This window comes from Haliotis rubra, unplaced genomic scaffold (assembly GCF_003918875.1).
Source record: "Haliotis rubra isolate DU_JTF1 unplaced genomic scaffold, ASM391887v1 Scf435, whole genome shotgun sequence".
Taxonomy (NCBI): Eukaryota; Metazoa; Mollusca; class Gastropoda; order Lepetellida; family Haliotidae; genus Haliotis; species Haliotis rubra.
Genome location: NW_025767119.1, coordinates 102,665 through 129,587, shown reverse-complemented (window position 1 = coordinate 129,587; position 26,923 = coordinate 102,665). Strand labels below are relative to the sequence as shown.

General features: G+C 41.2%; 1 protein-coding gene across 1 annotated transcript in view; it reads left to right on the top strand.

The window, feature by feature from the left end:
• The window catches only part of LOC124289194 (sodium-coupled monocarboxylate transporter 1-like), a 41,959-nt gene extending 34,830 nt beyond the window's left edge, over nucleotides 1-7,129 (top strand). The window contains 4 exon segments of the mRNA XM_046725798.1: nucleotides 1,578-1,762; nucleotides 2,099-2,199; nucleotides 2,933-3,057; nucleotides 4,864-7,129. Of these exon segments, the coding sequence (XP_046581754.1) occupies nucleotides 1,578-1,762; nucleotides 2,099-2,199; nucleotides 2,933-3,057; nucleotides 4,864-5,073 (621 nt within the window). The 3' untranslated portion in view covers nucleotides 5,074-7,129.
• Nucleotides 7,130-26,923: the final 19,794 nt, after the last annotated feature.

Here is a 26,923-nt window from a genome sequence, read left to right as displayed (position 1 = left end):
GTTTGTACTCTGTTCTCTCTCAGGATATGAATTAGAACATAATTTAAAGTTATTGTCTTCCACATGGAGCAGTTCTCAGTGATGTTCTTGTGTATGTTATATTGTCTTCCACACGGAGCTCTGGTCGGCGGTGTTCTTGTCTGTGTGATATAGTCTTCCACAGGGTGCAGTGGTCGGCGGTATTCTTGTTTATGCTGCGTTGTCTTCCACAGGGTGCAGTGGTCGGCGGTATTCTTGTTTATGCTATATTGTCTTCCACAGGGAGCAGCGGTCGGTGGTATTCTTGTGTATGTTATATTGTCTTCCACGGGTGGTCGGTGGTAATGGTCGGTGGTATTCTTGTTTCTTTGTTATATTGTATTCTCTACAGGTGCAGTGGTCGGCGGTATTCTTGTTTATGCTATATTGGTCTTCCACAGGGTTATATTGCAGTGGTCGGCGGTATTCTTGTTTATGCTATATTGTCTCTTCAGGTGCAGTGGTCGGCGGTATTCCTTGTTTATGGTATTGGTCTTCCACAGTGGTCGGCGGTATTCTTGTTTATGGTATATTGGTCTTCCACAGAGGTGGCGGTAGCAGCGGTCGGCGGTATTCTTGTTTATGGTATATTGGTCTTCCACAGCAGAGGTCGGCGGTATTCTTGTTTATTGTATACTGGTCTTCCACGGTCGGCGGTATTCTTGTTTATGGTATATTGGTCTTTCACGGGGAGCAGTGGTCGGCGGTATTCTTGTTTATGCTATATTGGTCTTTCACGGGGAGCAGTGGTCGGCGGTATTCTTGTTTATGCTATATTGGTCTTTCACGGGGAGCAGTGGTCGGCGGTATTCTTGTTTATGCTATATTGGTCTTCACGGGGAGCAGTGGTCAGTGGTATTCTTGTTTATGCTATATTGGTCTTCTTCACGGGAGCAGTGGTCGGTGGTATTCTTGTTTATGCTATATTGGTCTTCCACGGGGAGCAGTGGTCGGCGGTATTCTTGTTTATGCTATATTGGTCTTCCACGGGGAGCAGTGGTCGGTGGTATTCTTGTTTATGCTATATTGGTCTTCCACGGGGAGCAGTGGTCGGCGGTATTCTTGTTTATGGTATATTGGTCTTTCACGGGGAGCAGTGGTCGGCGGTATTCTTGTTTATGGTATATTGGTCTTCCACGGGGAGCAGTGGTCGGCGGTATTCTTGTTTATGGTATATTGGTCTTTCACGGGGAGCAGTGGTCGGCGGTATTCTTGTTTATGGTATATTGGTCTTTCACGGGGAGCAGTGGTCGGCGGTATTCTTGTTTATGCTATATTGGTCTTCCACGGGAGCAGTGGTCGGCGGTATTCTTGTTTGCTATGCTATATTATTCTTCACTATATTGGTCTTTCACGGGGAGCAGTGGTCGGTGGTATTCTTGTTTATGCTCTATTGTCTTCCACAGGGTGCAGTGGTCAGTGGTATTCTTGTTTATGCTATATTGTCTTCCTCGGGGTACAATGGGGTACAATAGTACTGTTGTTTATGGTATATTGTCTTCTACTGGGTACAATTGGGTACAATAGTACTGTTGTTTATGGTATATTGTCTTCCACAGGGAGCAGTGGTCGGCGGTGTTCTGGGGCTGGCGTTACCCTTGTGGATCAGCATAGGTGCCTACACCGTTGTGGGAGCCCCAACTGGCCTTGAGTTCCCTACGTACAACTGCAGCGTTCCCAACACCACCGACTCATCAACAACAATGTCCTCCATCGTGACTACTGCTGGAGGACCTGTCGAGTAGTGAGTGGGGTGTCGTGGCGATTTACGAAATGACTGTCCGAGACATCAATGCAGAGGGTCGAACTAAAACTAAACAATAGTTTAGCTTATCAACTTATCAACAATTTGTAGACAGGACATCTCATTCTTTTACCATACAAGTTACACCTCACTACTCTTGTGTTTTCAGCATCGTCAATAATGAGACTTCTCATCCTCTTCTCTGCTCTTTCCCTATATGGGTACAATGTGTGAAGCCCATTTCTGGTGTCCCTGCCGTGATATTGCTGGAATATTGCTAAAAGCGGCGTAAACTGAACTCACTCACTCACTCATCTCTGCTGTATCGTGTTTCAGCACAGGTATCTCCGCCCTGTACACGGTGTCGTATCTGTGGTACCCGGCTATTGGTGCAGCAACGGTTATCGTAGTCGGTCTCGTTGTGAGCGCTCTGACAGGTCAGTTACTATCTGTGTACATATATGGACGTGTTCAAGCCTTGTTCACACTGTACTAGCAGTTCCATACCGTGGATCATAGATCCATTCATTCGCATTGTATACTTCCAGGATGTTTGCGTATATACATTTCCACAAACATTGATTGGGCATACATTGTGACCATGGTGCACCCCCACACGTGGACTTTTAACATTTCACCTGATCTTCCTTACATTTTGCCTCTACTTTCACTTACTGTTGAATTTACATGCGACTTTTAACATTTCAGTTCACCTGATCTGTTCCTTATATTTTGCCTCTGCTTTCACTTACTATTGAATTTTACTTTCCTTTACTTTTACTTACTTTTACATATTCCTCTCTCCGTACACTTACACTTCCTTCAAATACACTACTGCCTAAAAGTTCATTCCCTTTAACGCGTTCAGAACGCGTGTAACACGCATGTGACACGGGTGTACAATGCGTTTGAGTCCCGTGTCACACGCGTGTGCAACGAGACACACACGAGTGTACCACGCGTGTAACACGGGACCAAGTTTCAGCTGAATTTGACGAAAAGCGTTAGTGTTGCATACTTTGAATTGCATGAATTTTGAATTCGGAAATTTGCCAGAAGAGGTCGGGGATGAACTACGGAATGGTTTAGGTAGTACTTGTTTTGTTTATTTTTGTGTTTTGATTTTATATTTTCACTATTCACATTTCACATTATTAATCTTCACTTCAGGTATGAATAGCCTTGGTGATGTAGACACAAAGTATCTGGTACCCTTCTTCGACCGACTGATCTGCTGCCTTCCCGGCCCCGTCAGCAAGTGTCTCCGCTGTAACCAGGAGTTCAGAGACCCAGAGGTAGTGTTCAGCGTGTTGGAATCTAAATGTTTTTGCAGTAAAACAATCAAGATCCTTGCTCTAGGGGTTGTCATACTGACCAGTTAAATCTTTCACAGGTAAATATGTTTAATAACGGATTACTCAGTTGAAGGTGATGGCGTTGAAATACACATCCAAGTGACTCGACCAAATGATGATTGGTTGGACAGAGTTTATGGTCCCAATGAAAGAGGTGAAAAGTTGGACACAGACAGACAGACAGTTTATTTCAGTAAAACACTTCCGGCCCAAAATGCAAACTTTATCACAATTATTTACACAATGCGCATTTATATTTTTCTGTTCTTATTTACATGGTACAAACACAGACATACATCTCTTATTACATCACTGTTATTACTACTTATCAGTGCAACAAGATTATTAATGGTAGTATAAATACTAAAATATTTCTTTATGTATTTCCAGCTGTACACGGAATATGTTTCACAAGTATAAAATATGCCATTCATCTTCAACTAGAAAAATACCCTTGAATTTGCATGATTGGCAATACCCCTCTTAACAATAACATTTTCATATCTACCAGTTTCAACTTCTAACTTAAAATTACATCTTCATTTTGGAAAAACAAAAACACAAAACATTCTTGAGAAACAGAGGAAGGTCCCTAACAGTTAAGCATGTTTGGACACAGTGGACAGTGTCAATGAAAGGTGGATCTGTAAGATACAATGTCTGGTGTCAGTGGAAATGGTAATCGTTTACAGGAACATCAGACAGTACACTGACCAACAGGTTACCATTTCCATGGACTCAGAGCATCGTGATCAACTGATATTCATTGACACCAAATACTGATTACCTTTACGTAGATGATATTTCAAATGTTCTCGTAACAACGTAGACCGCCTCCGTGGTGTAGTGGTTAGAGCGTCCGCACGGAGAGCGGAAGGTCGTGAGTTCGCATCCTCGGCCGTGTCACACCAAAAGACGTTAAAATATGATACTTATTGTTGGTCCCTGCCTGACGCTCGGCATTAATGGGTACAACAAGGACTGGTCGCCTCGGAGTCAGTATAATGTGTCTGAGTGCGGCATGGTATCTCAGTGGCTGGCACTATAAAACCAGCTTAACTCTGGGCTAGTACAAGCAGCCACACATACACATACGCACGCATGCACGTCGTCATATGAGCGAAATATTCTCAAGTACGACGATAAATCCAATTTCACCTCACCTCATCTCTTAACAGCGTGAAAAATCACTCTGCTCTGAAAATATACATATGTTTGGTGTGTTTGGTGGTGGCGAGAAATAAAACGAACAGTAAAGGGTCATTCACGGGTGATGAATATATCTGTGGGCTTGAATTCGTTGAGAAGTGAAATCTGGATGATATGGTCGTGGTAGTAGTGTTCAACATACCACATACTGGGGACACATTGACACCGAACTCGTATTACTGACACATTTTCGATTGCTATTATCTAAAATGTCCTGACGGACATCCTGGCAGCTTGCGGGTGAGGTTAATACATCCAGAGTTATCTCCCTTGTAGTCGTTTTTCCTGGTCTAAGTTTGCTAAAATGCATTTCATTGGTTTTCCATAATCTGATCATACAACTGCTGGCTTTGCGCTGCGGGATATATGTCAAATGTGTCAAATGAGTAATTAGATCAAAATACATTCCCAGATACCAATCAGAAACAAGTATCATTCAAGGTAAGCAAATGTCTGAAATTTGTTTGTGTTGTAGCTGATATTCCGCAGTGGACAATTCATTAAATTCATTTTCTCACATATCATTTGTTTTTCTAGGAAATAGCATCTGAAAAGGATGAGGAGATTGTGGTATCACCATCTGGAGAAATGATCAGCAGCAAAGAGAAGTTACCCCTGAACGGGTCGAGCCCCATGCCTGTGTATGGACTATCATATAAAGAGAACACCGACACAAAGAACGGGTTTATCAACCCAGGCGCCGATGTCTTCAATGATGAGAAACAACAAAACGGAACAAAGTTCTAACCAGTTGGTCTCAGTTCTCACCCTAAATTAGTATCTCAATTTGTCAAATTCGTTTTAATGGTAATTTTGCATGACGTTAAGTCTATGTCAAAATATTTTGTGAAACACAATATCATGTGGCTAAATTAACTAATATCTCAAAGTGGAAGTTTACTTTCATTTATGTCCCTCGTGTTGCTTAAGAGTTACGGTTTACGTTTCAACTGCGAAATACATGGTAACTATGGTGACAGTAATCGCGGTTACAGTAACCATGGTGTCAGTAACCATAGCATTTGGAACCATGTGGTCAGTAACCATGGTGTTAGTAACCATGGTGACAGTAACCATGCCGTCAGTAACAAAGTGTTATGACCATGGAACGTTGCTTTTATGATAACAGATACCATCGATTCAGTTCACTATAGTCGTAGCCAAAAATATATAAGAAACAATATGAAATCCTATAATTAAACCACATGTCTTGAGTCCTGTCCTGGAATCTCTAAGTGCGCCAACAATTACTGATTAATGACGAGGTGCATAGTCCCATATTACCTGACGTTTTTCTTTATGTACAAGGGTTGAATCTTGACTTTACAAACCTAAGGGTACAGAGGACTCACAATCATTTTTTTCAAGTAGCTTTTGGGGACATATGACGGCCCCGTCCAAGAAAGAAATGAGTATAGTCATATATAATTTTGAAATCACTTTAATTTTTGGAACTATATATTTCTTGTCACGGTTTTGGTACAATGTGCGCCTCTCAAGACGCAATATATTTTCATTGTATACATTTGTGCGTACCGGATGCAAATTTCTGAGATGCTTAAAACCCAATACACAATCTAACGAAATTGAAGCTTTTGTCAAGACTGTTGCAATTTCGCCACTTTCGCAATGTAATGTAATGGTGTGATTTGAAGCTAATCCTGCAGTACAAAGATCATGATGTTTACATATTATACATATACTAAATTTGACAACTTTCTAAAGTCATTGTGTATTAATCATATTTGTTGGTTTCTGAAGAGCTATAACTCATTAAATGGATGTGGGGTGTAAGCAGCTGTTTTCAAACACTAAAGTATCAACAAGAGACGTGTGTTATATCCCTGTCCATGAGTTTTTGAGTGTACATAGTCTTCATCTTCGGTACGGTAACCCATAATGTTACAGTGTACACTGGGTGAAACCCATTTCTGGTGTCCCTCGCCGTGATATTGCTGGAATATTGCTGAAGGCGGCTTAAAACTCAACTCACTCACTCACTCGTCATGGTAATAATGATATTGCCGTGTGCTAAGTCTGTTGTATACATACCTGTAATTCCATGTATCCATCACAGGTGTCAAAGTAGCAACAGTTTTCAAACAGTAATGTAATATTTGTGACAAACACTATGAACTTTATATCAGTGAACAAATGCAGAACAAATACTTAATGCTTTCGACATGTGCTGATCTACATGCAAAGATCGTGTTGTACAATGCCGACATTACTCGGTAGTTCCATATAAATCTTATGTCAACAAGTGAGAAACCTAGAGTAAAACCTTTACATCACCTCTTCCGTGGTGTAGTGGTTACAGCGTCTTTCAAGACGAGCTGACGGTAGTTTGATCCTGGTCTATTAAAATATATATAAATGTGAAGCGCTTTTGAGCAGTGATCACTGGATACTAGCGCTATATAAATCCAAAGTTATTATTATTATTATTACTTGTTGTTAGACTGGCGTCACAGTGTCATGCAAAAAAAACCCCACATTACCCCGAGCTGCTATAAGTCAACATACACATGCATGCATGTCGCTGTATATGTGTAAACATCATGACTGCGACGTTACACGCCATTCACGTCACCTCGTATAGTCAGTTACTGCCTTCTTTGGGAGGTCTGTTATCCATATGTCAAACCTAGTGACAGCAACAATAGTCATTGGAATCTAATTCAGTTACCAAAACAGAACAGTGCGCATATATTTTAATGCTTTTTGAATGTTTTGTTCTGTGTGTAAATACTAAAGATATTTTTTTAACATGAATAAACAGTTTTATATCTTACTAAAATTTCCTTTGAGTTATCTTTTTTCAGTTATTAATTCATGTCAATCAAGCAGTCACTGCACACAGAAATGGTAGAATAGCTAGCTTTAATCTGGCTGTGCTTGTATACCATCGTACACAGGGTGTGTCTAGTAATCAGATACACACTCTCGATGACCTTTGCCTAATGCTGAACAGTGCGTAATGCTTTGATGAGGTGAGGTGAGGTGAAATTGGGTTTAACGTCGTGCTTGAGAATATTTCGCTCATATGACGACGTGTGTATGAGTACGTGCGGCTGCTTGTACTAGCCCAGACTGAAGCTGGTTTTATAGTGCTAGCCTACTGAGATACCATGCCGCAGTGAAGCATGAATACCCCACTCAGACACATTATACTGACTCCGAGCCGACCAGTCCTTGTTTGTACCCATTAATGCCGAGCGCCAGGCAGGGACCAACAAGTACCATATTTTAACGTCTTTTGGTATGACGCGCACGGGGATCGAACCCGCGACCTTATGCTCTCCGTGCGGACGCTCTAACCACTACACCACTGAGGCGGTCCCTAATGCTTTGGTTTTGTTTGATTGTAGATACAGATCTCGGGTGTTAACTGCTATGTTGAAACCCACGAGGACCAGTTTTGGGCAGATAAATCCAGAAAGAACCGGAATTGGACGCCTGATCACAGGTTTCTGATATAACCAATGGAAGCGACTGATTGACTGATGTTTTACGCCGCACTCAGCGATATTCCAGCTATATGGCAGCGGTCTGTAAATAATCGAGTCTGGACCAGACAATCCAGTGATTAACATCATGAGCATCAATCTACGCAAATAGGATACGATGACATGTGTCTACAAAGTCAGCGAACCAGACCACCCGATCTCGTTAGTCACCTCTTACGACAAGCATGAGTTGCTGAATACAAATTCTAACCCGGATCTTCACGGGTCCTGTCAACGGATGATGGAGGTGTATGCAGACCCTTGATATAAAACCCTGAAGTAGAAACATGCTTAGCATTTAAATTATACAAATGTGTGCATTTAATCAAGCTATACACGAAGGTTGGGTAACGTGTTTCCAAAAGGTCACCATAAAATTACAAATAGTGCAAAAACTACTAATGAGTATTTAAATGACACTAACATCGCAAGAACTTGCTGTAGGATAAAACAGCGCTTCGAATGAGCGGTCGATGGCTACCTTTAACTTGACGTTATACAATCTGCTGTAACGGTGTACATATCCACAGCTCGAGGTCTATTCAGAGCTAAATGCATACACACCAGCTTATCGTGGCTTTAACAGACAGCCAATAAAAAGAGTGTTCCACATTTACTCTGAAGAATCCAAGAGCGTTAACATGCTTGAACAGTCCTCTAACAAAGACCAACGTCTGTGTTTGCTAAGACACTCTATTGGAACGTAAGTCCCTACGACAGCCGCCTTTACAGTTAAGAAACCCATTCTGTAACAGACGCGCGTCTTGACAATAGTCTGTTGATAGTGGTGAGCTGGCCCTTTGAGAGTGTTCACTATCTAAATGTAAGGACAAATCCTACCACGGCAGACGGTTTGTACAACATTAGAACGTTTTACATCGTGACGAAAATGACGACCCAAATACATGGTAAGATATTCACAATATTTATACAGTTCTGGATCATGTTTTGTGCGAAAAAATGTGTGTATTAACTTTTGTTAACACAAGTTACTAACTCTTGTTTGTCTAATCATATTTCCGACAAAACTGCTTTGAAGATTACCACAGAAACTAATGGATCACAATTTATTCTTTTCATGTTCCCCGGTAACAAACTCATTATGATTAGTCGACTTCATAAACTACCGACCGCGTGTTATGCTTCAGGAATCGCAGAATTCATAAACTACTGGCAGTGTCTTTTGCCACAGAAATCGTAGACTTCGTTATTTACTGACCATGTGCTATACAGCAGGAATCGTAGACTCCCGTTATTTACAGACTGTGTTATACCACAGGAATCGTAGACTTCATTATTTACTCACTAAGTGTTATACCACGGCAATCGTAGACTTCATTATTTACTGACCATATGTTATACCACAGTAATCGTAGACTTCATTATTTACTGACCATGTGTTATACCACAGCAATCGTAGACTTCATTTTTTACTGACCATGTGTTATACCACAGCAATCGTAGACTTCATTATTTACTCACTAAGTGTTATACCACAGTAATCGTAGACTTCATTAGTTACTGACCATATGTTATACCACAGTAAACGTAGACTTCATTTTTTACTGACCATGTGTTATACCACAGCAATCGTAGACTTCATTATTTACTGATCATATGTTATACCACAGCAATCGTAGACTTCATTATTTAGTGACCATATGTTATACCACAGGAAGAGTAGACTTCATTATTTACTGACCATATGTTATACCACAGTAATCGTAGACTTCATTAATTACTGACCATATGTTATACCACAGTAATCGTAGACTTCATTATTTACTGACCATATGTTATACCACAGGAATCGTAGACTTTATTATTTACTGACTAAGTGTTATACCACAGTAATCGTAGACTTCATTATTTACTGACCATGTGTTATACCACAGTAATCGTAGACTTCATTATTTACTGACCATATGTTATACCACAGGAATCGTAGACTTTATTATTTACTGACTAAGTGTTATACCACAGTAATCGTAGACTTCATTATTTACTGACCATATGTTATACCACAGTAATCGTAGACTTCATTATTTACTGACCATATGTTATACCACAGGAATCGTAGACTTTATTATTTACTGACCATATGTTAAAACACAGTAATCGTAGACTTCATTATTTACTGACCATGTGTTATACCACAGGAAGAGTAGACTTCATTATTTACTGACCATATGTTATACCACAGTAATCGTAGACTTCATTAATTACTGACCATATGTTATACCACAGTAATCGTAGACTTCATTATTTACTGACCATGTGTTATACTACAGAAATATTAGACTGTCATTATTTACAAACTGTGTTCTACCGCAGTTAATGAGACCGCAGTATTTACAGGCCGTGGGTTTTACCATAGGAATCGTAAACTGCATTATTGTCTTGTTACACAATGGAGTACAGCATCTACATACCGTCCTGTAGTAACTCCGTATTATGTATTCTCCGTATTATGTGATCGTGGGTCGTCGAATAAAATCCAAGATTCGCCTGATCCTTTTTCTAGGCTTCTGATCTTCCCTAGACAGGAACAGGTCTATGATCTGTATCACATCATGCTTTTCTTTCACACCAAGCGAACACGTCGCGATGAGGTGGGATGAGGTGAGGTGAAATGGGGTTTAACGTTGCACTTAAGAATATTTCCCTCCTACGACGACGTGCATGCATATGTATGTGTGGCTGCCTATACTAGCCCAGACTAAAGCTGGTTTTATAGTGCTAGCTCACTGAAATACCATGCCGCAGTGAAGCATGAATACCCCACTCAGACACATTATACTGATTCCGAGCCAACCAGTCCTTGTTGTACCCATTAATGCCGAGCGCCAGGCAGGGACCAACAAGTACCATATTTTAACGTCTTTTGGTATGACGCGGTCGGGGATCGAACCGAGCGGACACGCTAACCACTACACCACGGAGGCATAATGAAACAAATACTAGTACACAAGATAGAGAATAAATCATAAAAGAAACGTATGGAGTTGCACCGACATGCATACACCTATCCACATGTAGACCTTGTGCCTACTGACCCAGCGTCATAATCAAGGAATTCGGATTCGAACCCACAACCAGCTGATCTACCACTGTTAATGCACGTACCTCAACATGTATGCAGCTTGTATTCAGCTTGTAAGGCCGTGTCGTCTATTTCATGCACATGTCATTCAAAACAGTCATTGACGTTTAGAAAAGTTTCATTGAATGACTATTGACTGTTGCCGCTTGGTTGCATGTCAAACTGATTATATTTACCAGGAACACTCTATGTATCTAGTCACATGACATTGTACTGAAATGAAAACACACCTACACGGAGTATACACCCGTGTTGAATGGTCGCTCAAAGTGAAATAGTTATTCAATGGGTACCTTGGTGGTTTCACAAACACACCGACACAGTCATGGTCTGCAGTGAAACAGCGGCTACATGGAGCCTATTTGGTGTCGCCTTCGAGATAGATCATCTTTATTTCCTCCAAAAATATGAAGTGAGTGAGTGAGTGTGTTATTATTTAACGTCACATCGGCAATATTGCAGCCATATCGTGACGAGAACACATTTGACATTGAAATGGAATATATGTATATTAGAAAAACCTGTCGACGAAGGACAGTAAAACAACTAGAATAGCACAATTAGAATTAAAACTAGCGTGGAAAGTTTAAAACTAATAGAACTATTGGGACAATACAAGATAAAAACAGGCTATAGATCGCGAACAACTGAAGGTAGATCACCATACTAGGAACCATGGGAACTTACATTACTCCCAAAATATGAAGATTGTTACATACTACAACAATATAACAAGTTGAATATGCATTGAATCCGTACACGGTTAATTGAGAGAATAATTTAGAGAGAGAGAGAGAGAGAGTGTGTGTGTGTGTGTGTGTGCGCACGCGCGCGTGCGTGAGAGAGAGTTCGCGTGCAGACCGTACATAACAGTATGGCCATAAACATACTGTTGTAGTGTAGGGGAATTCACGGTAAGATAATTAAGCATAAAATGGCGATAGCTTTCACATGTGTTGAATCAGATCTGTGTTGATGTTGGTCCAGGTAATCGTCTGTCAACCGGATGCACAGGTGGGATAAGATGCAGTGTCGCTTTTTGCTAATAACTGGTGTTACCTGTGTGTGTGTGTTAGTGGTGAAATCTTACGAAGTCTTCTGCTCTCAGCTGCGATGTCTTATAAATATAGAAATTGCTTTGTTTAAATGCATTGAACATTTACTGATTAGTTAATAAATCACAACAATGACATTTCTCAGCTCGGTGTTGTATTTTCAGATGTGGCGCGATGATAGTGGATGTGCACCCATTATTCCGGTGTCTGTCGACCCTGCTTCATTCCAAATTCTGACTCCGCATTAGTGAACCATCGGATGTTTATGATAGTCTGGCTTCCAAGACGTAATCATAAAGTACAGACAAACCGGAACAACCTTGTGTCGAAGCGGAAGCGACCTAAATACTTCGAGTTATCCTAGGCTCGACACAACCGAAAATATAGAAAGATTAAGAAGCGAAGCGACGAAGCTTTTTTCGAGACAACCGTATGTTCGACACATCAAGTCTCAAACCGTGCTTGACTGTACATCTGTAAATGAAATGAGGCGATTGAACCAATAGGACTTGTGCTAAACATGGAAACGTTGGAAGAAGCCAGTGAAGACATTTCGGTGAACGATGATTCGGTTAGAATGTGTGAAGTCAAAGGAAAGAAGGATGATGATGATAGTGCGGGGGATTACAGAAGTGATGACGATGACGAAAACGAAAAGGAACGAAGTGATGACACAGCAGAAAACATGACCACCGGGGATGATAATGACGGCGTCGTCGACCTCTCCCTCCCACCTGTGCTTCACGACACCGTGTACGTTACAATGGACGACGACGTGTGTGAGCCCAGTATCCGCGACGTTGCTGTTCTCACTGTAAACGACATCACCATCCTCGTCTTCACGGATGCCAACAACTTCAGCATCAAATCTGTTTATGAGGAAGAAGAGGAAGCGTGTAAGGATTATCTGGAGTTGAATCACTTCCCATTACGACTGGCAAAGCTTGGGACCAACGTCATTGCAGCCACGGTTCCTTGGGTTAAACAAATCGTCATTGTCGAGGCTAACCCAAAGTTGGAACTACTGATGACCATCCCTACAAGCAAGGAGTACTGGAGTATCGCTGTTCTAACTCCATCAACTTTTGCAGTGGGATGTCGAAGTCTATCTTGCGTTGACGTCCTTGACGTGAACGGGGACGTCCTGATGTCCTGTACAAAGTTGCCAACGATGCAGAAGTCCATACAGGTTCCGTTCTACTTGTGTAGAACACACAATGGAAACATTCTCGTCTCAGATCTTGGGTCAAAGTCTCTCATGTGTTTGTCGGCAGCGGGAGATGGGGTCTTCCACTACACTCCAACTAAAGCCAGAGAGCTGGTACTCTCATCCAGCGTGACGACTACGACGTCAAACGACATCCTCATCGCCGACAGCGGCAAGGAGACTGTGACGCAACTTTCACAGTCCGGCGTGTTCGTCAAAGACATTCTGACGTCACAGAATGGTATCGAGGAAGTAGTGGGATTGTTTGTGCATGGTGGTAGCATATATGTTGCCATGGAAACATACATTCAAGTTTTCAAATACGGATGAATATTTCTCTTTCAATCAGTTCCGATGGTATTTCAGCCTAATTGAAATGTGTATGATTTTTTAAAAAAGGAAATACGGTACAAATGATATCGACCTGCTGCTATGGTTTTCACCGATTCCTATGCCCTGATTATTTATGTACCATTCCATTATGAACGTAAACATTATGCACTTCCAACAGCACAGTCATGATGTCAACAGCTCCTAGGAGGAAAACGTCAGTTATTTATTTTGTTACGAATGTTAGTAACAGCAGTATTTCAGCGATTTGTGACATACAAAGTTATACATTCATTGTACATAAAGTTATACATTCATAGTACATAAAGCTATACATTCATAGTACATAAAATTATACATTCATAGTACATAAAGCTATACATTCATTGTACATAAAGCTATACATTCATAGTACATAAAGTTATACATTCATTGTACATAAAGTTATACATTCATTGTACATAAAGTTATACATTCATAGTACATAAAGCTATACATTCATAGTACATAAAATTATACATTCATAGTACATAAAGCTATACATTCATTGTACATAAAGCTATACATTCATAGTACATAAAGCTATACATTCATAGTACATAAAATTATACATTCATAGTACATAAAGTTATACATTCATTGTACATAAAGCTATACATTCATAGTACATAAAGTTATACATTCATAGTACATAAAGCTATACATTCATTGTACATAAAGCTATACATTCATTGTACATAAAGCTATACATTCATTGTACATAAAGTTATACATTCATAGTACATAAAGCTATACATTCATAGTACATAAAGCTATACATTCATTGTACATAAAATTATACATTCATAGTACATAAAGTTATACATTCATTGTACATAAAGTTATACATTCATAGTACATAAAGCTATACATTCATAGTACATAAAGCTATACATTCATAGTACATAAAATTATACATTCATAGTACATAAAGCTATACATTCATAGTACATAAAGTGAAGAATAAAGACCATAAAACCACTCGACAAAGTATAATTCATTATTAAAACAATTAGAATATCACAGATATGAATTTAAAACTAGCATGTATCCCTAAAATTGTTTCAATCTTAATGGTAGATCACCACACTAGCAATAGTCGCAAACTTAGCCAAAATTAAACTTTAAAATAGTCTGGGTCTAAAACAGTTGTAGATACAATATTTTTGGAATGACGTTGACTACATCGGAAAGTCAGTACGTTTTAATAGGTTTTCCTTTCCATGGAAAGGCTAACAGGGCCAAACAAACATACGTTCGAAACAAATGGCACTGAAGCATGACCCACAAGCATGAGACGATAAATACATATGCACAATATGTTTGAACAGCAGGAAATATAATTGGCACACTATTTAGAAATGTAGTTGAAATCGATCACTGGTTCATAAATTTAGATCGATCATCTACTTCAACCAGTTTATTTTCCTCCACAAACACGCTTCATGTACAGACTGCATTTTCAATATATTTCCTTCAGAGGTGACTATCATCTTTGGCATTCCATGACGCATACTACGTTATGTCACTACGGATTAAAAGAAGATATTAAACTATGATTGAAATTGAGTAGGTATTTATAGTTTTATACGGACTGTTGTATTAAAATTTACATTGTTATTCTACACAGTTAATAAATTCCACGTTTCCTTGTACATGGAATACGTATTTATCGGTTTATATGAACTGGAGAGGAATTTGATTTCATTATTGCTGTACATAGTTGATAAAGTTCAAGTCTCTTACAAATTATGTGGTAAGTGTTTTTGTTTGATTCTTTTGTTGCTTGTTTATTTATTTATTTATTTATTTATTTATTTATTTTTATTTATTTATTTATTTATTTATTTATGTATTTATGTATTTATTTATTTATTTATTTATTTATTTATTTATTTAAACATATGCCGCTACATTGTATCTTGTAATGCGGATATCACACTCATGACGATTACGGTTAGAGTTTTGTCCGCAGCAGAAATGTCCTTGGTTGTGTGTCATTTCCTTGGTTGTGTGTCATTTCCTTGGTTGTGTGTCATTTCCTTGGATATGTGTAAAACCCCTGGTTGTGTGTCATTTCCTTGGTTGTGTGCAAAACCCCTGGTTGTGTGTCATTTCCTTGGTTGTGTGCAAAACCCCTGGTTGTGTGTCATTTCCTTGGTTGTGTGCAAAACCCCTGGTTGTGTGTCATTTCCTTGGTTGTGTGCAAAACCCCTGGTTGTGTGTCATTTCCTTGGTTGTGTGTAAAAGCCTGGTTGTGTGTCATTTCCTTGGCTGTGTGTAAAACCCCTGGTTGTGTGTCATTTCCTCGGTTGTGTGTAAAACCCTTGGTTGTGTGTCATTTCCTTGGTTGTGTGTAAAACCCTGGTTGTGTGTTATTTCTTTGGCTGTGTGTAAAACCCCTGTCTGTGTGTCATTTCCTTGGCTATGTGTAAAACCCCTGGCTGTGTGTCATTTCCTTGGTTGTGTGTAAACCCCCTGGTTGTGTGTCATTTCCTTGGTTGTGTGTAAAACCCTTGGTTGTGTGTCATTTCCTAGGTTGTGTGTAAAACCCCTGGTTGTGTGTCATTTCCTTGGTTGTATGTAAAACCCCTGGCTGTGTGTCAATGCCTTCGCTGTGTGTAAAACCCCTGGTTGTGTGTCAATGCCTTGGTTGTGTGTAAAACCGTTGGTTGTGTGTCAATGCCTTCGTTGTGTGTAAAACCCTTGGTTGTATGTTAAACCTCCTTGGTTGTGTGTAAAACCCCTGGTTCTGTGTAAACCATCCTTGGTTGTGTGTAAAACCCCTGGTTGTGTGGCAATGCCTTCGTTGCGTGTCATCAACCACAGCCCACATTCCACTATGTACAGGGCACCGTGATACAGCTGAACAAGACTACTTGGCGGCAAACCGCACTCACTCACTACTTTACCGTGTAACGCAGCTACAAGAGGCAATCTCGTTCCAACAAACCCGGTCAGAATGACCTCGCCCCTGGCACCACAGCAAACCTGCCAGAACCATTCTGAGACATATTAAAAGAATAATACAATTAACATCAACACTTCAGGTAATCTAGTTATCATGATCACAGTAATACACACTAGTATCAGTTCAGAACGATGAACAGGTTTGACTCTTGGCTTTTATAATATACAATTAGCTCACAATCAGTGTAGGGACAGAGTAAATAACACAGAACTCCCATTATGTTTTGTGCAATAAAATTATATTCGTATGGTATATGTATCCTTGTTTGGTTACGTGAGTGGATGAGTGAGTTATTATTTAACGTCACATCGGCAATATTGCAGCCATATCGTGACGAGAACATTTGACATGGAAATAGAATATATACTGAGTCAAAAAAGAAACTTCACATTCTTTCTTCAGGGCACTATAAAAGAACAAGAGATGGTAAGATGGTTAAATTGGTATTATTTCATTGCTGAGATCTGTGTGATGTACTCGATACAATGACAGTGCCATAATCAGTTCCATTAGGCTACACCGCCGTTCCAAAACATGGGTATACAGAATGTCAAGTCTCAAGAATTAAAATGCGAAATGTCTCAGTTCAATATCGTGTATGGCCGCCCCGCGCATTCACCAATGCCAAACACCGTCTCCTCATCGACTGCCTGATGCTTGTGAACACGTGGTTGGGGATTCTGCGCCATTGCTCTTGCAAGGCAGCGCCAAGTTCCTGCAAATTCTGAGGTTGGTTCCTAAGACCACGAAGCCTTCTCCCAAGTGCATCCAAAACGTGCTCAATTGGATTAAGGTCAGGGGACCTCGATGGCCAGTCCATGACGTTGATTCCAGCGTTTGAAGGAAATTTCGTGTCAACATCGCGGTATGCGGCCGAGCATTATCATGCTGGAACTGTAGACCTGGGCCATGAGCCGCCATGAAAGGAATGAGTTCAGGATTGAGCACCTGGTCGCGGTAAGCAGCAGCTGTGAGGTTTTCACGGATGACCAGAAGTCGGGAACGGTTGTTCCCACAGAAAGTACCCCACACCATGCAACTTCCGCCCCCGAATCTGTCGACTTCCTGTACACAACATTGGGCATACCGTTCACGACGTCGTCTCCAGACTCTATGCCTGCTGTCCGCGAATCTGAGGGTCAACCTGGATTCATCGCTAAAGACAACTCGATTCCAGTCTCTCTGGGTCCACCGGAGGTGACGTTGGGCCCACAGCAGACGTTGACGTTGATGAAACGGCGTCAATATTGGCCCACGATATGGACGTCGAGAATGGAGGTTGGCAGCCCGCAACCGATTTCGAAAGGTCTGTGAGGAAAGTCGACCTCTAAACATCTCAGCCCTGGTTCGTGTAGCCGGCAGAAATCTGTCACGTAGGTGACGTAGGACTATTTGACGGTCTTCTGCTCGTGACGTCACACGTGGACGACCCGACCTTGGGCGATCAGAAGTGGTGCCAGTTTGTTGTAGACGACCTCGCAAGTCATACACAGTACGACGGCTGCATTCCATTGCTCTTGCGACGTCAATAACTGATTTTCCCGCTTGCAACATGCCAACGGCACGTTCACGTTGCACATTTGACAATCGTGGCATTTCAAGTACCGTTAGAACTGTGGTTTAAAAGTGTTTTTTCAATTCTGGAGGCCAATGCAAACACGTGCATATGAAGAAAACTTCGATGCGAAGATCACGTGATCGACTGCACGTGCAAAACCTGATTTGGCACTAACATCATTTGCACGACGAATGGATGGGTTTGAGTGGGTTTTGCTACCGTTTTTCTAGAGTCGAAAGATAGGGATCCCATTTCGGATACATAGATGTATCATCAGAAAAAAATTATTCATTATTTTTCAAATTACATTTTGTGAAGTTTCTTTTTTGACTCAGTATATATAGATATTATAAAAAACCTGCCGACGAAGGACAGTAAAACAACTAGAATATCACAATTTGAAGTGTGAAACTAGCGTAGAAAGTTAAAACAAATCGCACCATAATAGGGACTGTTTTGTAACGAAAACTATTAACGTAAACACCACATGACCCATTTGATATGTTACACATATGAAACAGGCTCTACATATAATGTCAACCCATTGGATAAGACTGGGTGTGTTCTTGACAACTAGCAACTATCTAGAATATTAACCTAACATAGAATAACTCAATTATACTATTTACATACAATTGAAATGTTACTCCCGTATAAAACATGCAGTATATTACAAAGACTATATTTCAGACCCGTTAAAACAGAACAGTTAAAACGAAGAATATGTCCTTGTTATTAGGGGTGTTCAGGTGGTTTATGCGTTGGCTCGTTCTGCCGGAGACCCGGGTTCATTCTGATGTGAATCAGTGAGTTATAGTCACATCGGCAATATTTCAGCCATATTGTGACTTAAAAAGTTGTAAATTAACAATAAACACACTTACATTATAAAACACCTGTCGACGAAGGACAGTAAAATAACTAGATTATCACAGGATTAAATTTAAGACTAGTAATTTCAATCTAAAATAAATTACCTATAAATGACAATACAATATAAAAACAGGCTGTAGTCATTCTGATGTCCGACCTGTGATATTTGCTGGAATATTTCTAAAAGCTGTTGTAGACCCATCACCCCAGTCAGTGTAATGATGTGTAAGCATAGAATGGTTGATCTATTCATAAATAATCATTTATTTTACATTTGGCGATGTCATTTGTCAACATAATAAAAATTCCTCTTATATGCGCTTCAATGTGAGAGACTTTTATATTTTAACTCAATCATGTTTTACATGTTTTGTGGTGCTGAGGTCCTATTCGACCCGGGTCAACACTGGTCTTTAGAGTTACTCGGCACTCACCACGAGAAGGCTGCTCTTCACGAGTGAATTACATTCGTTGGGAAATAAATGTAATTACAGGTGAAAGGTGAACTAATCAGAATCTGGATAATTGGAGTGAACACAACGACAATTCCTACATTTAAGGATTGACTGTGTATTTTCCGTTCGTTGAGATTCAAACTGTATGGCATCTACAACAGTTTCATCAAAAACATTTTAAAAATTCAAACACTGAGACATACGATTTGATTTAAGAGTTGAGTTAGACTTGATTGTTTAACCTATGCACATGACTTGATTCACCCACCAAGGAAGCAGCCAATCAACGGAGAGTAGCATCAAAAAACGTTCTCAGGATCCGAAACTCGCGGGAAGTATCATTATTATGTTTTACAGATTAAGATGAAAAATGCAGCAGAGAGGGTTCGGGTGATCCTGGCAAAGTCAGGCTGGTAAGGCTCATCATCAGCTCAGGGCCCTTGCCCCTCTACACGCAGCCCAGACGGCGAATGGGACTTCTCCCAGGAAACGCTGCCTAGTCGAACCCACCAAGAATATGAAGGCTCCGCAACACTGCGGCCTTCTGCATTACCATGAGATCAGGAGGTACCAAACCAAGGGCACCGAGAACAATGGAGAGTCTGACGACAGTGTACTTGGGATGCAAGCGAAACATTTCAAAGGCGAGGTCCGCATACTTAGCATGCTTTTCCTGAATCTTGCCAATCACATTGCTGTCAAAAGGGACAGAAAATTCAATGATATATATACATTCACTTGCTTTATCAAAAAGGACAAGATCAGGTTTGTTGGCAGGAATTCTTCTGAGGCTGTATATGGGCCTATTCCACGGCAGTTTGTATGCAGCCTATTCCATGATGCCCTGGACAAGTTCAGGGTCATACCATGGATGAACCTCGGAGTCAAAGCCACAGGCACGGCGAAGACGGAATTAAAAGCAACGAGCCATGCCATCATGTCGTTTAAGATATGCTGTTTGTGCCAAAGAAGGGCATCCACTGACAAGGTGTTGGACAGTCTCTGTAAATTCATTGCAAAGTCGACATTTCATATTAATATTTGTTTTAAGAATCATATTTAGCTAGGCAATTGCAGCAGAAAGGAAGCCCTCAGTTTCAGATTTAAGACCAGCCGACTTTATCCAGGCGAAGGAGTCGGTGGGATTGCTATTCTGTTCCACACACTGCATGTACACGCGATGCAATGGTTTTTCAGAAAGCTTCACCACAAATGACCGACTCTGAGCAGACTTGGTCAGTAACTTCACCTGGTTTACTCCCACCGCTGTACCGTCCAGCAGTATATCGCCATCAACAAATTCAATCTCATATTTCAGATTCTGTCCAACAACCTTGGCAGGCTTTGAATAGCTGTGGAATTGGCATGTGGACATGCATAAGCAGGGGATCATCCGATGAATAAATATGTGCAAAGGTGTACAATACAATTCTAATATGAAGAGCCTCCACATTAATCAAACCCCGACCTCCCGAATTAATTTGCATATATAACGATTAAGACAGGGACGAGGGTGGGGGCTGTGTTATCAGACATGATCCTTCTGGTCATGATCAGGCGGTCAAGACTCTGGATGTCTTGCTTTGTCCAACTACTCCAAAGAAATAGGAAGGACTGGCACAGCAAAAGGTTTGGTGGCTTTGACCTTGTTACGAGCATTTAGCTCTGAGCTCCAGAGTTCTTTATGCGAGTTTTATACACGGCCCGAAGTTTGTCTTGAATCTGGGCATTCAAATTGATATCTCCTTTGGCAAGGAGTTCGATTTCTTTCATGTCAAGGACATGAATAAGCGAGGTTGGGGATCTGCGCTGAGGACGTCCGGGATGGTAACCCTCCTGTTTATTGAGCAGAAAGACAAACATAAAAGCAAAAGACAAAAGGAGTCCCCCTGGAATATACCACTTCTGATTGAAATAGATTCCGAAGTCTACACCTGCCCTTGCGAGTACATCTCAAGTTGAGTCGACCAGCAAGTCATTAAAGACTCAAGTAAATTAAGTAGTCGCTCAGGGAGGTCAAATACAACGAAGTGATTTCAGAATCTATTCGTGAGGGACAGAGGTTTTAACCTTTTCCAAAATCATTTTTTGTACAAGACGTTGATCCTTACACCCCCAACATCACTTTCTCGACGCCTTCTGCTCCCTATAAATTATGTCATTAGAGTGAGTGAGTGAGGTTAGTTTTACGCCGCACTCAGCGATATTCCAGCTATGTGGCGGCGGTCTGTAAATAATCGAGTCTGGGCCAGACAACCCAGTGATCAACAGCATGAGCATCGATCTGCGCAGTTGGGAACCGATGACATGTGTCAACCAAGTCAGCGAGCCTGACCACCCGATCCCGTTAGTCGCCTCTTACAACAAGCATGGGTTACTGAAGATCAATATTCTCGCCCTGACCTTCACGGGTATATATCATTAGAAGAGCAGTAAGATGACACGAGATTTATCAAACACCCTGAGACGATTTTATATTGAGTATTCAAACATGTGACAGCGCGGAAGGTTGGGGTATCAGTCAAGTCTCCTTTTTGTGCCACCTTTCCAGAACCATATAATTATTATCATTTTTTTATTATTATCTTTCTCGCTACAGACAATTGAAACAAGTTCAGGTTTTGGGACATTTGTAGGCATCAAAACGTTTCTAAATTATTGGGCAAAGTAGTTATTTAGTTGTTAGGCTAATATTAAGATTAAATTGTGCTCTGTTTAGTGCAGTGACCGCCTCCGTGGTGTAGTGGTTAGAGCGTCTGCCCGGAGAGCATAAGGTCGCGGGTTCGATCCCCGGCCGCGTCATGCTAAAATACGTTAAAATATGGTACTTGTTGGTCCCTGCCTGGCGCTCGGCGTTAACGGGTACAACAAGGACTGGTCGGCTCAGAGTCAGTATAATGTGTCTGAGTGGGGTATTCATGCTTCACTGCGGCATGGTATCTCTGTGGGCTAGCACTATAAAACCAGCTTAAGTCTGGGCTAGTGCAAGCAGCCGCACATACACATACACACGCATGCACGTCGTCATATGAGCGAAATATTCTCAAGCACGACGTTAAACCCAATTTCACCTCACCTCACCTCACCTCACCTGTTTAGTGCAGTGTTTGGTGTCCCAAGAAAGTGTACAATACTCTGGCAAGTTTAGATTTATAAAGTTTAAAGTTTAAAAATGGCAGTTATGTTCTAATATATATGTTACCGAAATAGTTCATCTTAGAGACTAAACTGCCTTTTAACACATACATTAGAACCACAAGTTAACCTCTCTCTATATCTTGTAAGGGTTCCAATGGAACTACTATCAGTAAATCTCACATGCTTCCCTATTCGCTATTCTGATTCCGAAGTTCATATGATTTAAACCCCATGCGTCATACGACGACGGCTTGAACAAAGCTAATCCCTATCCTTTACCTACGGGTGCAACCACTGGCTGGGGTTGTATGAAACGCTAACAACGGACCGGTGAATGAATGTGACTGTCGATACCTAATTAACGTAGGGAGCAACCATCTGTTTTGTACCATTTGCCATGATGCCAGTGTGTTAAACAGTGAGAACCTTTGACGCGTGTGTGGCAGTTGGAAACCAAAAGACGACGGCAGTTTTCATTCATTGTCACAGACGGCTTGTAGGTGTCACGGGTTCTGGTCTTGAGATGTCCCAAGGACAATTAATGATGAGACGGGGAACGTCGCTTACGATCTAAACCAGTTTATTGCATGTGAAATAATACGAACACAATATGAGAAAAGTGTTGCACGTCCGAGATGGTCGGATGGTGACATGAAAGTGTCAAACGTCACAGGCATGAAAAGCACGTCATTTGGAGGGTAGCCAAATACGGGTGGCACGTACAGCTCTACATTCAGACAGAGGAGAAGCAGCCTTCAGGTGAAATAAAAGGGAAAGGGAAGGCTGTCGGCGACATAGGTAACGTTGTTTCCCGTCAGACACTCGTCTTCGTCTAGCCATGTGTAACGTCACACACATGTTCATCAATGAATGGGGGCGGTGGGGTAGCCTAATGGCTAAAGCGTTGATGGCGGTTGTCAGTTTCGAAACAGCAGTCGCAAGAGGTACTTCCATGACATGGCTTGTGACGTCACCGGAAACAGGGGGTACGTCTCGCAAGATGAAGGACACGATGAGGTCGGCTTGAGTGTAGTCAATCTGTGACGAGGAAACATCGAACACCATGTCAGTCTTAGAGGGGCGGTGGGTAGCCTAGTGGTTAAAGCGTTGGCTCGTCACGCCGAAGACCCGTGTTCGAATCCCAACATGGGTACAATGGGTGAAGCCCATTCCTGGTGTCCCACGCCGTAATGTTGCTGGAATATTGCTAAAAGCGGCGTAAAACCAAACTCAGTCAATCAGTCAGTCATCAAGGAATACGAAAAGTGTTTTCGTTTAGTGTCTGTACACAAAATGGCGGCCCTATCCTAACAATGCTATTAGCATCAGGGCGGTCGGTGTTTTAGTTTGACAAGAGATAGACAGCGTATCACAGCAAAAACAGAGCAATCAGTGTATTATATCAAAATGAAATTATGACCACCTGATACACAAACGGAGGGTGTTTTACTGTCATATACATGTACACGAATGCTATACTTTCTGTGTGTATCTATGTGATAATAGGATATTTTGCTTACATTAACAATAACCGTCAATCATGAAATATCATGAACGCATTTATCTTAATCTTTCAGTCATGACTTGCATGTGTGCAGACTCTCAATCCGTTGTAAACATTCAGATCCCCTGGGTGCTGAAGCTGTGAATCATCGACGTTTTGCAACATACCTGCACCATTACTAACGTATAAAATCCATTCGGAAGGTCTTGTTTATGAGTATTTGTGTTTCGTAAACGTCAGGGATGAGAGATTCACAGGAGTACAAATTGTATACATATACTCTCCAAAAAAAGAAACGCATCATGAAAATAGCAATTTCACGTAGCAATGAATTAAAACGTGATTCATTTTACAAAAGGTTTTGCTCTGTTTTTGAGTACTATGGTGTTTATGTTTTTCAACATCACAACAAAACGCACCATCCGTAAAATACCCGTATTTAACAGCATGATTTTCAATTTCGGCGTGTAATGTCACAGAATACACAATTCACATGCAATGCACGTGAAAATTTGGACTCAGATAGTCTCAATCATGGGTATAAAAGTTTGATTGCTGTCTCTCGATTGTTCAATGTATTTGGAATATTGTTGACGAACGCGAAATGCCACGTCTAAGTGAAGCCAACCGTCATATCGCCATTGGTTTGCTTGAAGCTGGCCAGTCTCAACGTGCAGTTGCCCGACGCATGAATGTTCACCAAAGCACAATTTCACTGCTCTTGGAGAGATATCGCCGGCAGAATTCGGTAGCAGATGCCCCTCGTAGTGGGCGACCTCGAGCGACCAATGCGGCGCAGGATCGCTACATCCGGGTACATCACCTTCGTCATCGAACAACTACGGCGACCAGTACCGCTCAACAAATACCCGGATTTAGGAGGCTTTCTGCACAGACCGTCAGGAACAGGTTGAGAGAGGCTGGTTTACGTGCTAGAAGACCTTATTTTGGCCCTGTGCTTCGACAACAACATCGTCGACATCGAGCTCAATGGTGCACCAACGTTCAGGCCTGGAAACTACCGAATTTGCGTAGAATCTGGTTCAGTGATGAATCACGATTTCTATTGGAACGACGTGATAGAAGAATGCGGGTGTACCGACGTTGACGTGAACGTTTCGCCGACGCTTGCGTTCCCCAGGTGGACAGATTCAGCAAGGGCAGTGTTATGATACGGGGAGAGATCACCTGCCGTAGGAGAAGTGATTTGGTGATGATCCAGGGCAACCTGACAGCTCAACGGTACTGTGACGAAATCCTACGCCCACACCTCCTTCCAATCATTGATCGCCAGAGGGAGTTGTTTCAACAGGACAATGCCAGGCCCCACACAGCACGTCACACTAGAGACTTCCTCCAGAACCACAACATCAATGTGCTCCCCTGGCCCTCAAGATCACCGGACTTAAACCCGATCGAACATCTGTGGGATGCCCTGGACAGACGGGTGCGACGCCGTAACCGTCAGTCCCAGACACTTCAGCAACTCGCACAGGCACTACAGGCAGAGTGGGCTTCGATTGGGCAACACGAGATTCTGAGACTTATTCGTTCGATGCCGAGGCGATGCCGTGCAGTTCTGGATGCCCACGGTGGTCACGCGAGGTATTGACTTCAGCGCCACCACACGTCTCCATGTGACACTCAAACTGACTTTCCTAGAGTTGGTGCCAAAGAGGGATAAGTCTGCATTCCCAGTGTGCAATTTCTCTATATTTCATGACTCATAAAGCCTACAAGATGTTTCAAAATGAACATAAAAATACAGTTGAAATTCCTATATGCGTTTCTTTTTTGGGAGAGTATATATCATAACGCCACGTAACTTTCAAGAAAGCTTGCATTCTAAAACACGATACTGGAGAAAAAATATGTGTCCGCTTTAGGCGTAAATACGAATTTACGATGGACTTGACTATGATATCACGGGAGGTGGCGGATGTCGGGAAACATACTCACATGGATGATGGAAATATACTGAAATGGATCATAAAGCAACTTTCCAGTAGGGGATTGTAGCCATGGGCGGGGACTGTCTTGCCTAGAAACTGCGTTAGAAAGACATATAGATATATAGACCCTACCCTATTACTATATAAAAGGAAAGAGATGTAATGACGAAACCATCCCCTCCTCAGTTAAAGTTAGATTTCACCACGGAAAGGGCCTACCACCGAGGCATACGGATCGAAAGCTAGATGGTTTCCGTACATAATAAGCTATATATGGTCACATCCGGACCATTATTTCAAAAGTTATACGCCACGACTCACCGAAAACTGCTATCTCGGCTACCTAAGCGAGACACTCCCCTATGATTGTAACAACCCGTTTAGCATTTGTTTGTCAAATACTTACTTCGATTTTTCATTTCAAATATACACCTATAACACCATACTCTCTATTGATCTGCCAACACAGTAAATTGTGGAAAGGATTTTCTCCACGCCATATGTTACATTCACTATTTCACTTTTCTTTATTCTTAACACACCACCAATGGTGGTATAAGCATACATATTACACACATCAATTATTACATACAGTCAAAATGGTGGCGGAGTATAGCAATATATTATAGAAAATCAGTTATTGGTATAACATGTCTATTATCTAAGTTTTGTTATAGTAGAAAAGATAACAATTATATACTTTGCTAGTTATTTTTTGGTAAAACAGTGAAATCAAAGGCAGTAAACAAAATTTTATAAGATACAATGTTTGAGTGTTTGAGCAATTTGGTTTGTATAAATTATCTTCCAGATTCATGAAAAGCGCGACAGCGAAATGTATCATGGAATTCGTCTGCAATTGCTGGCGAGTCATATAATTTACAAGTTCAATTTCCTGTTGAA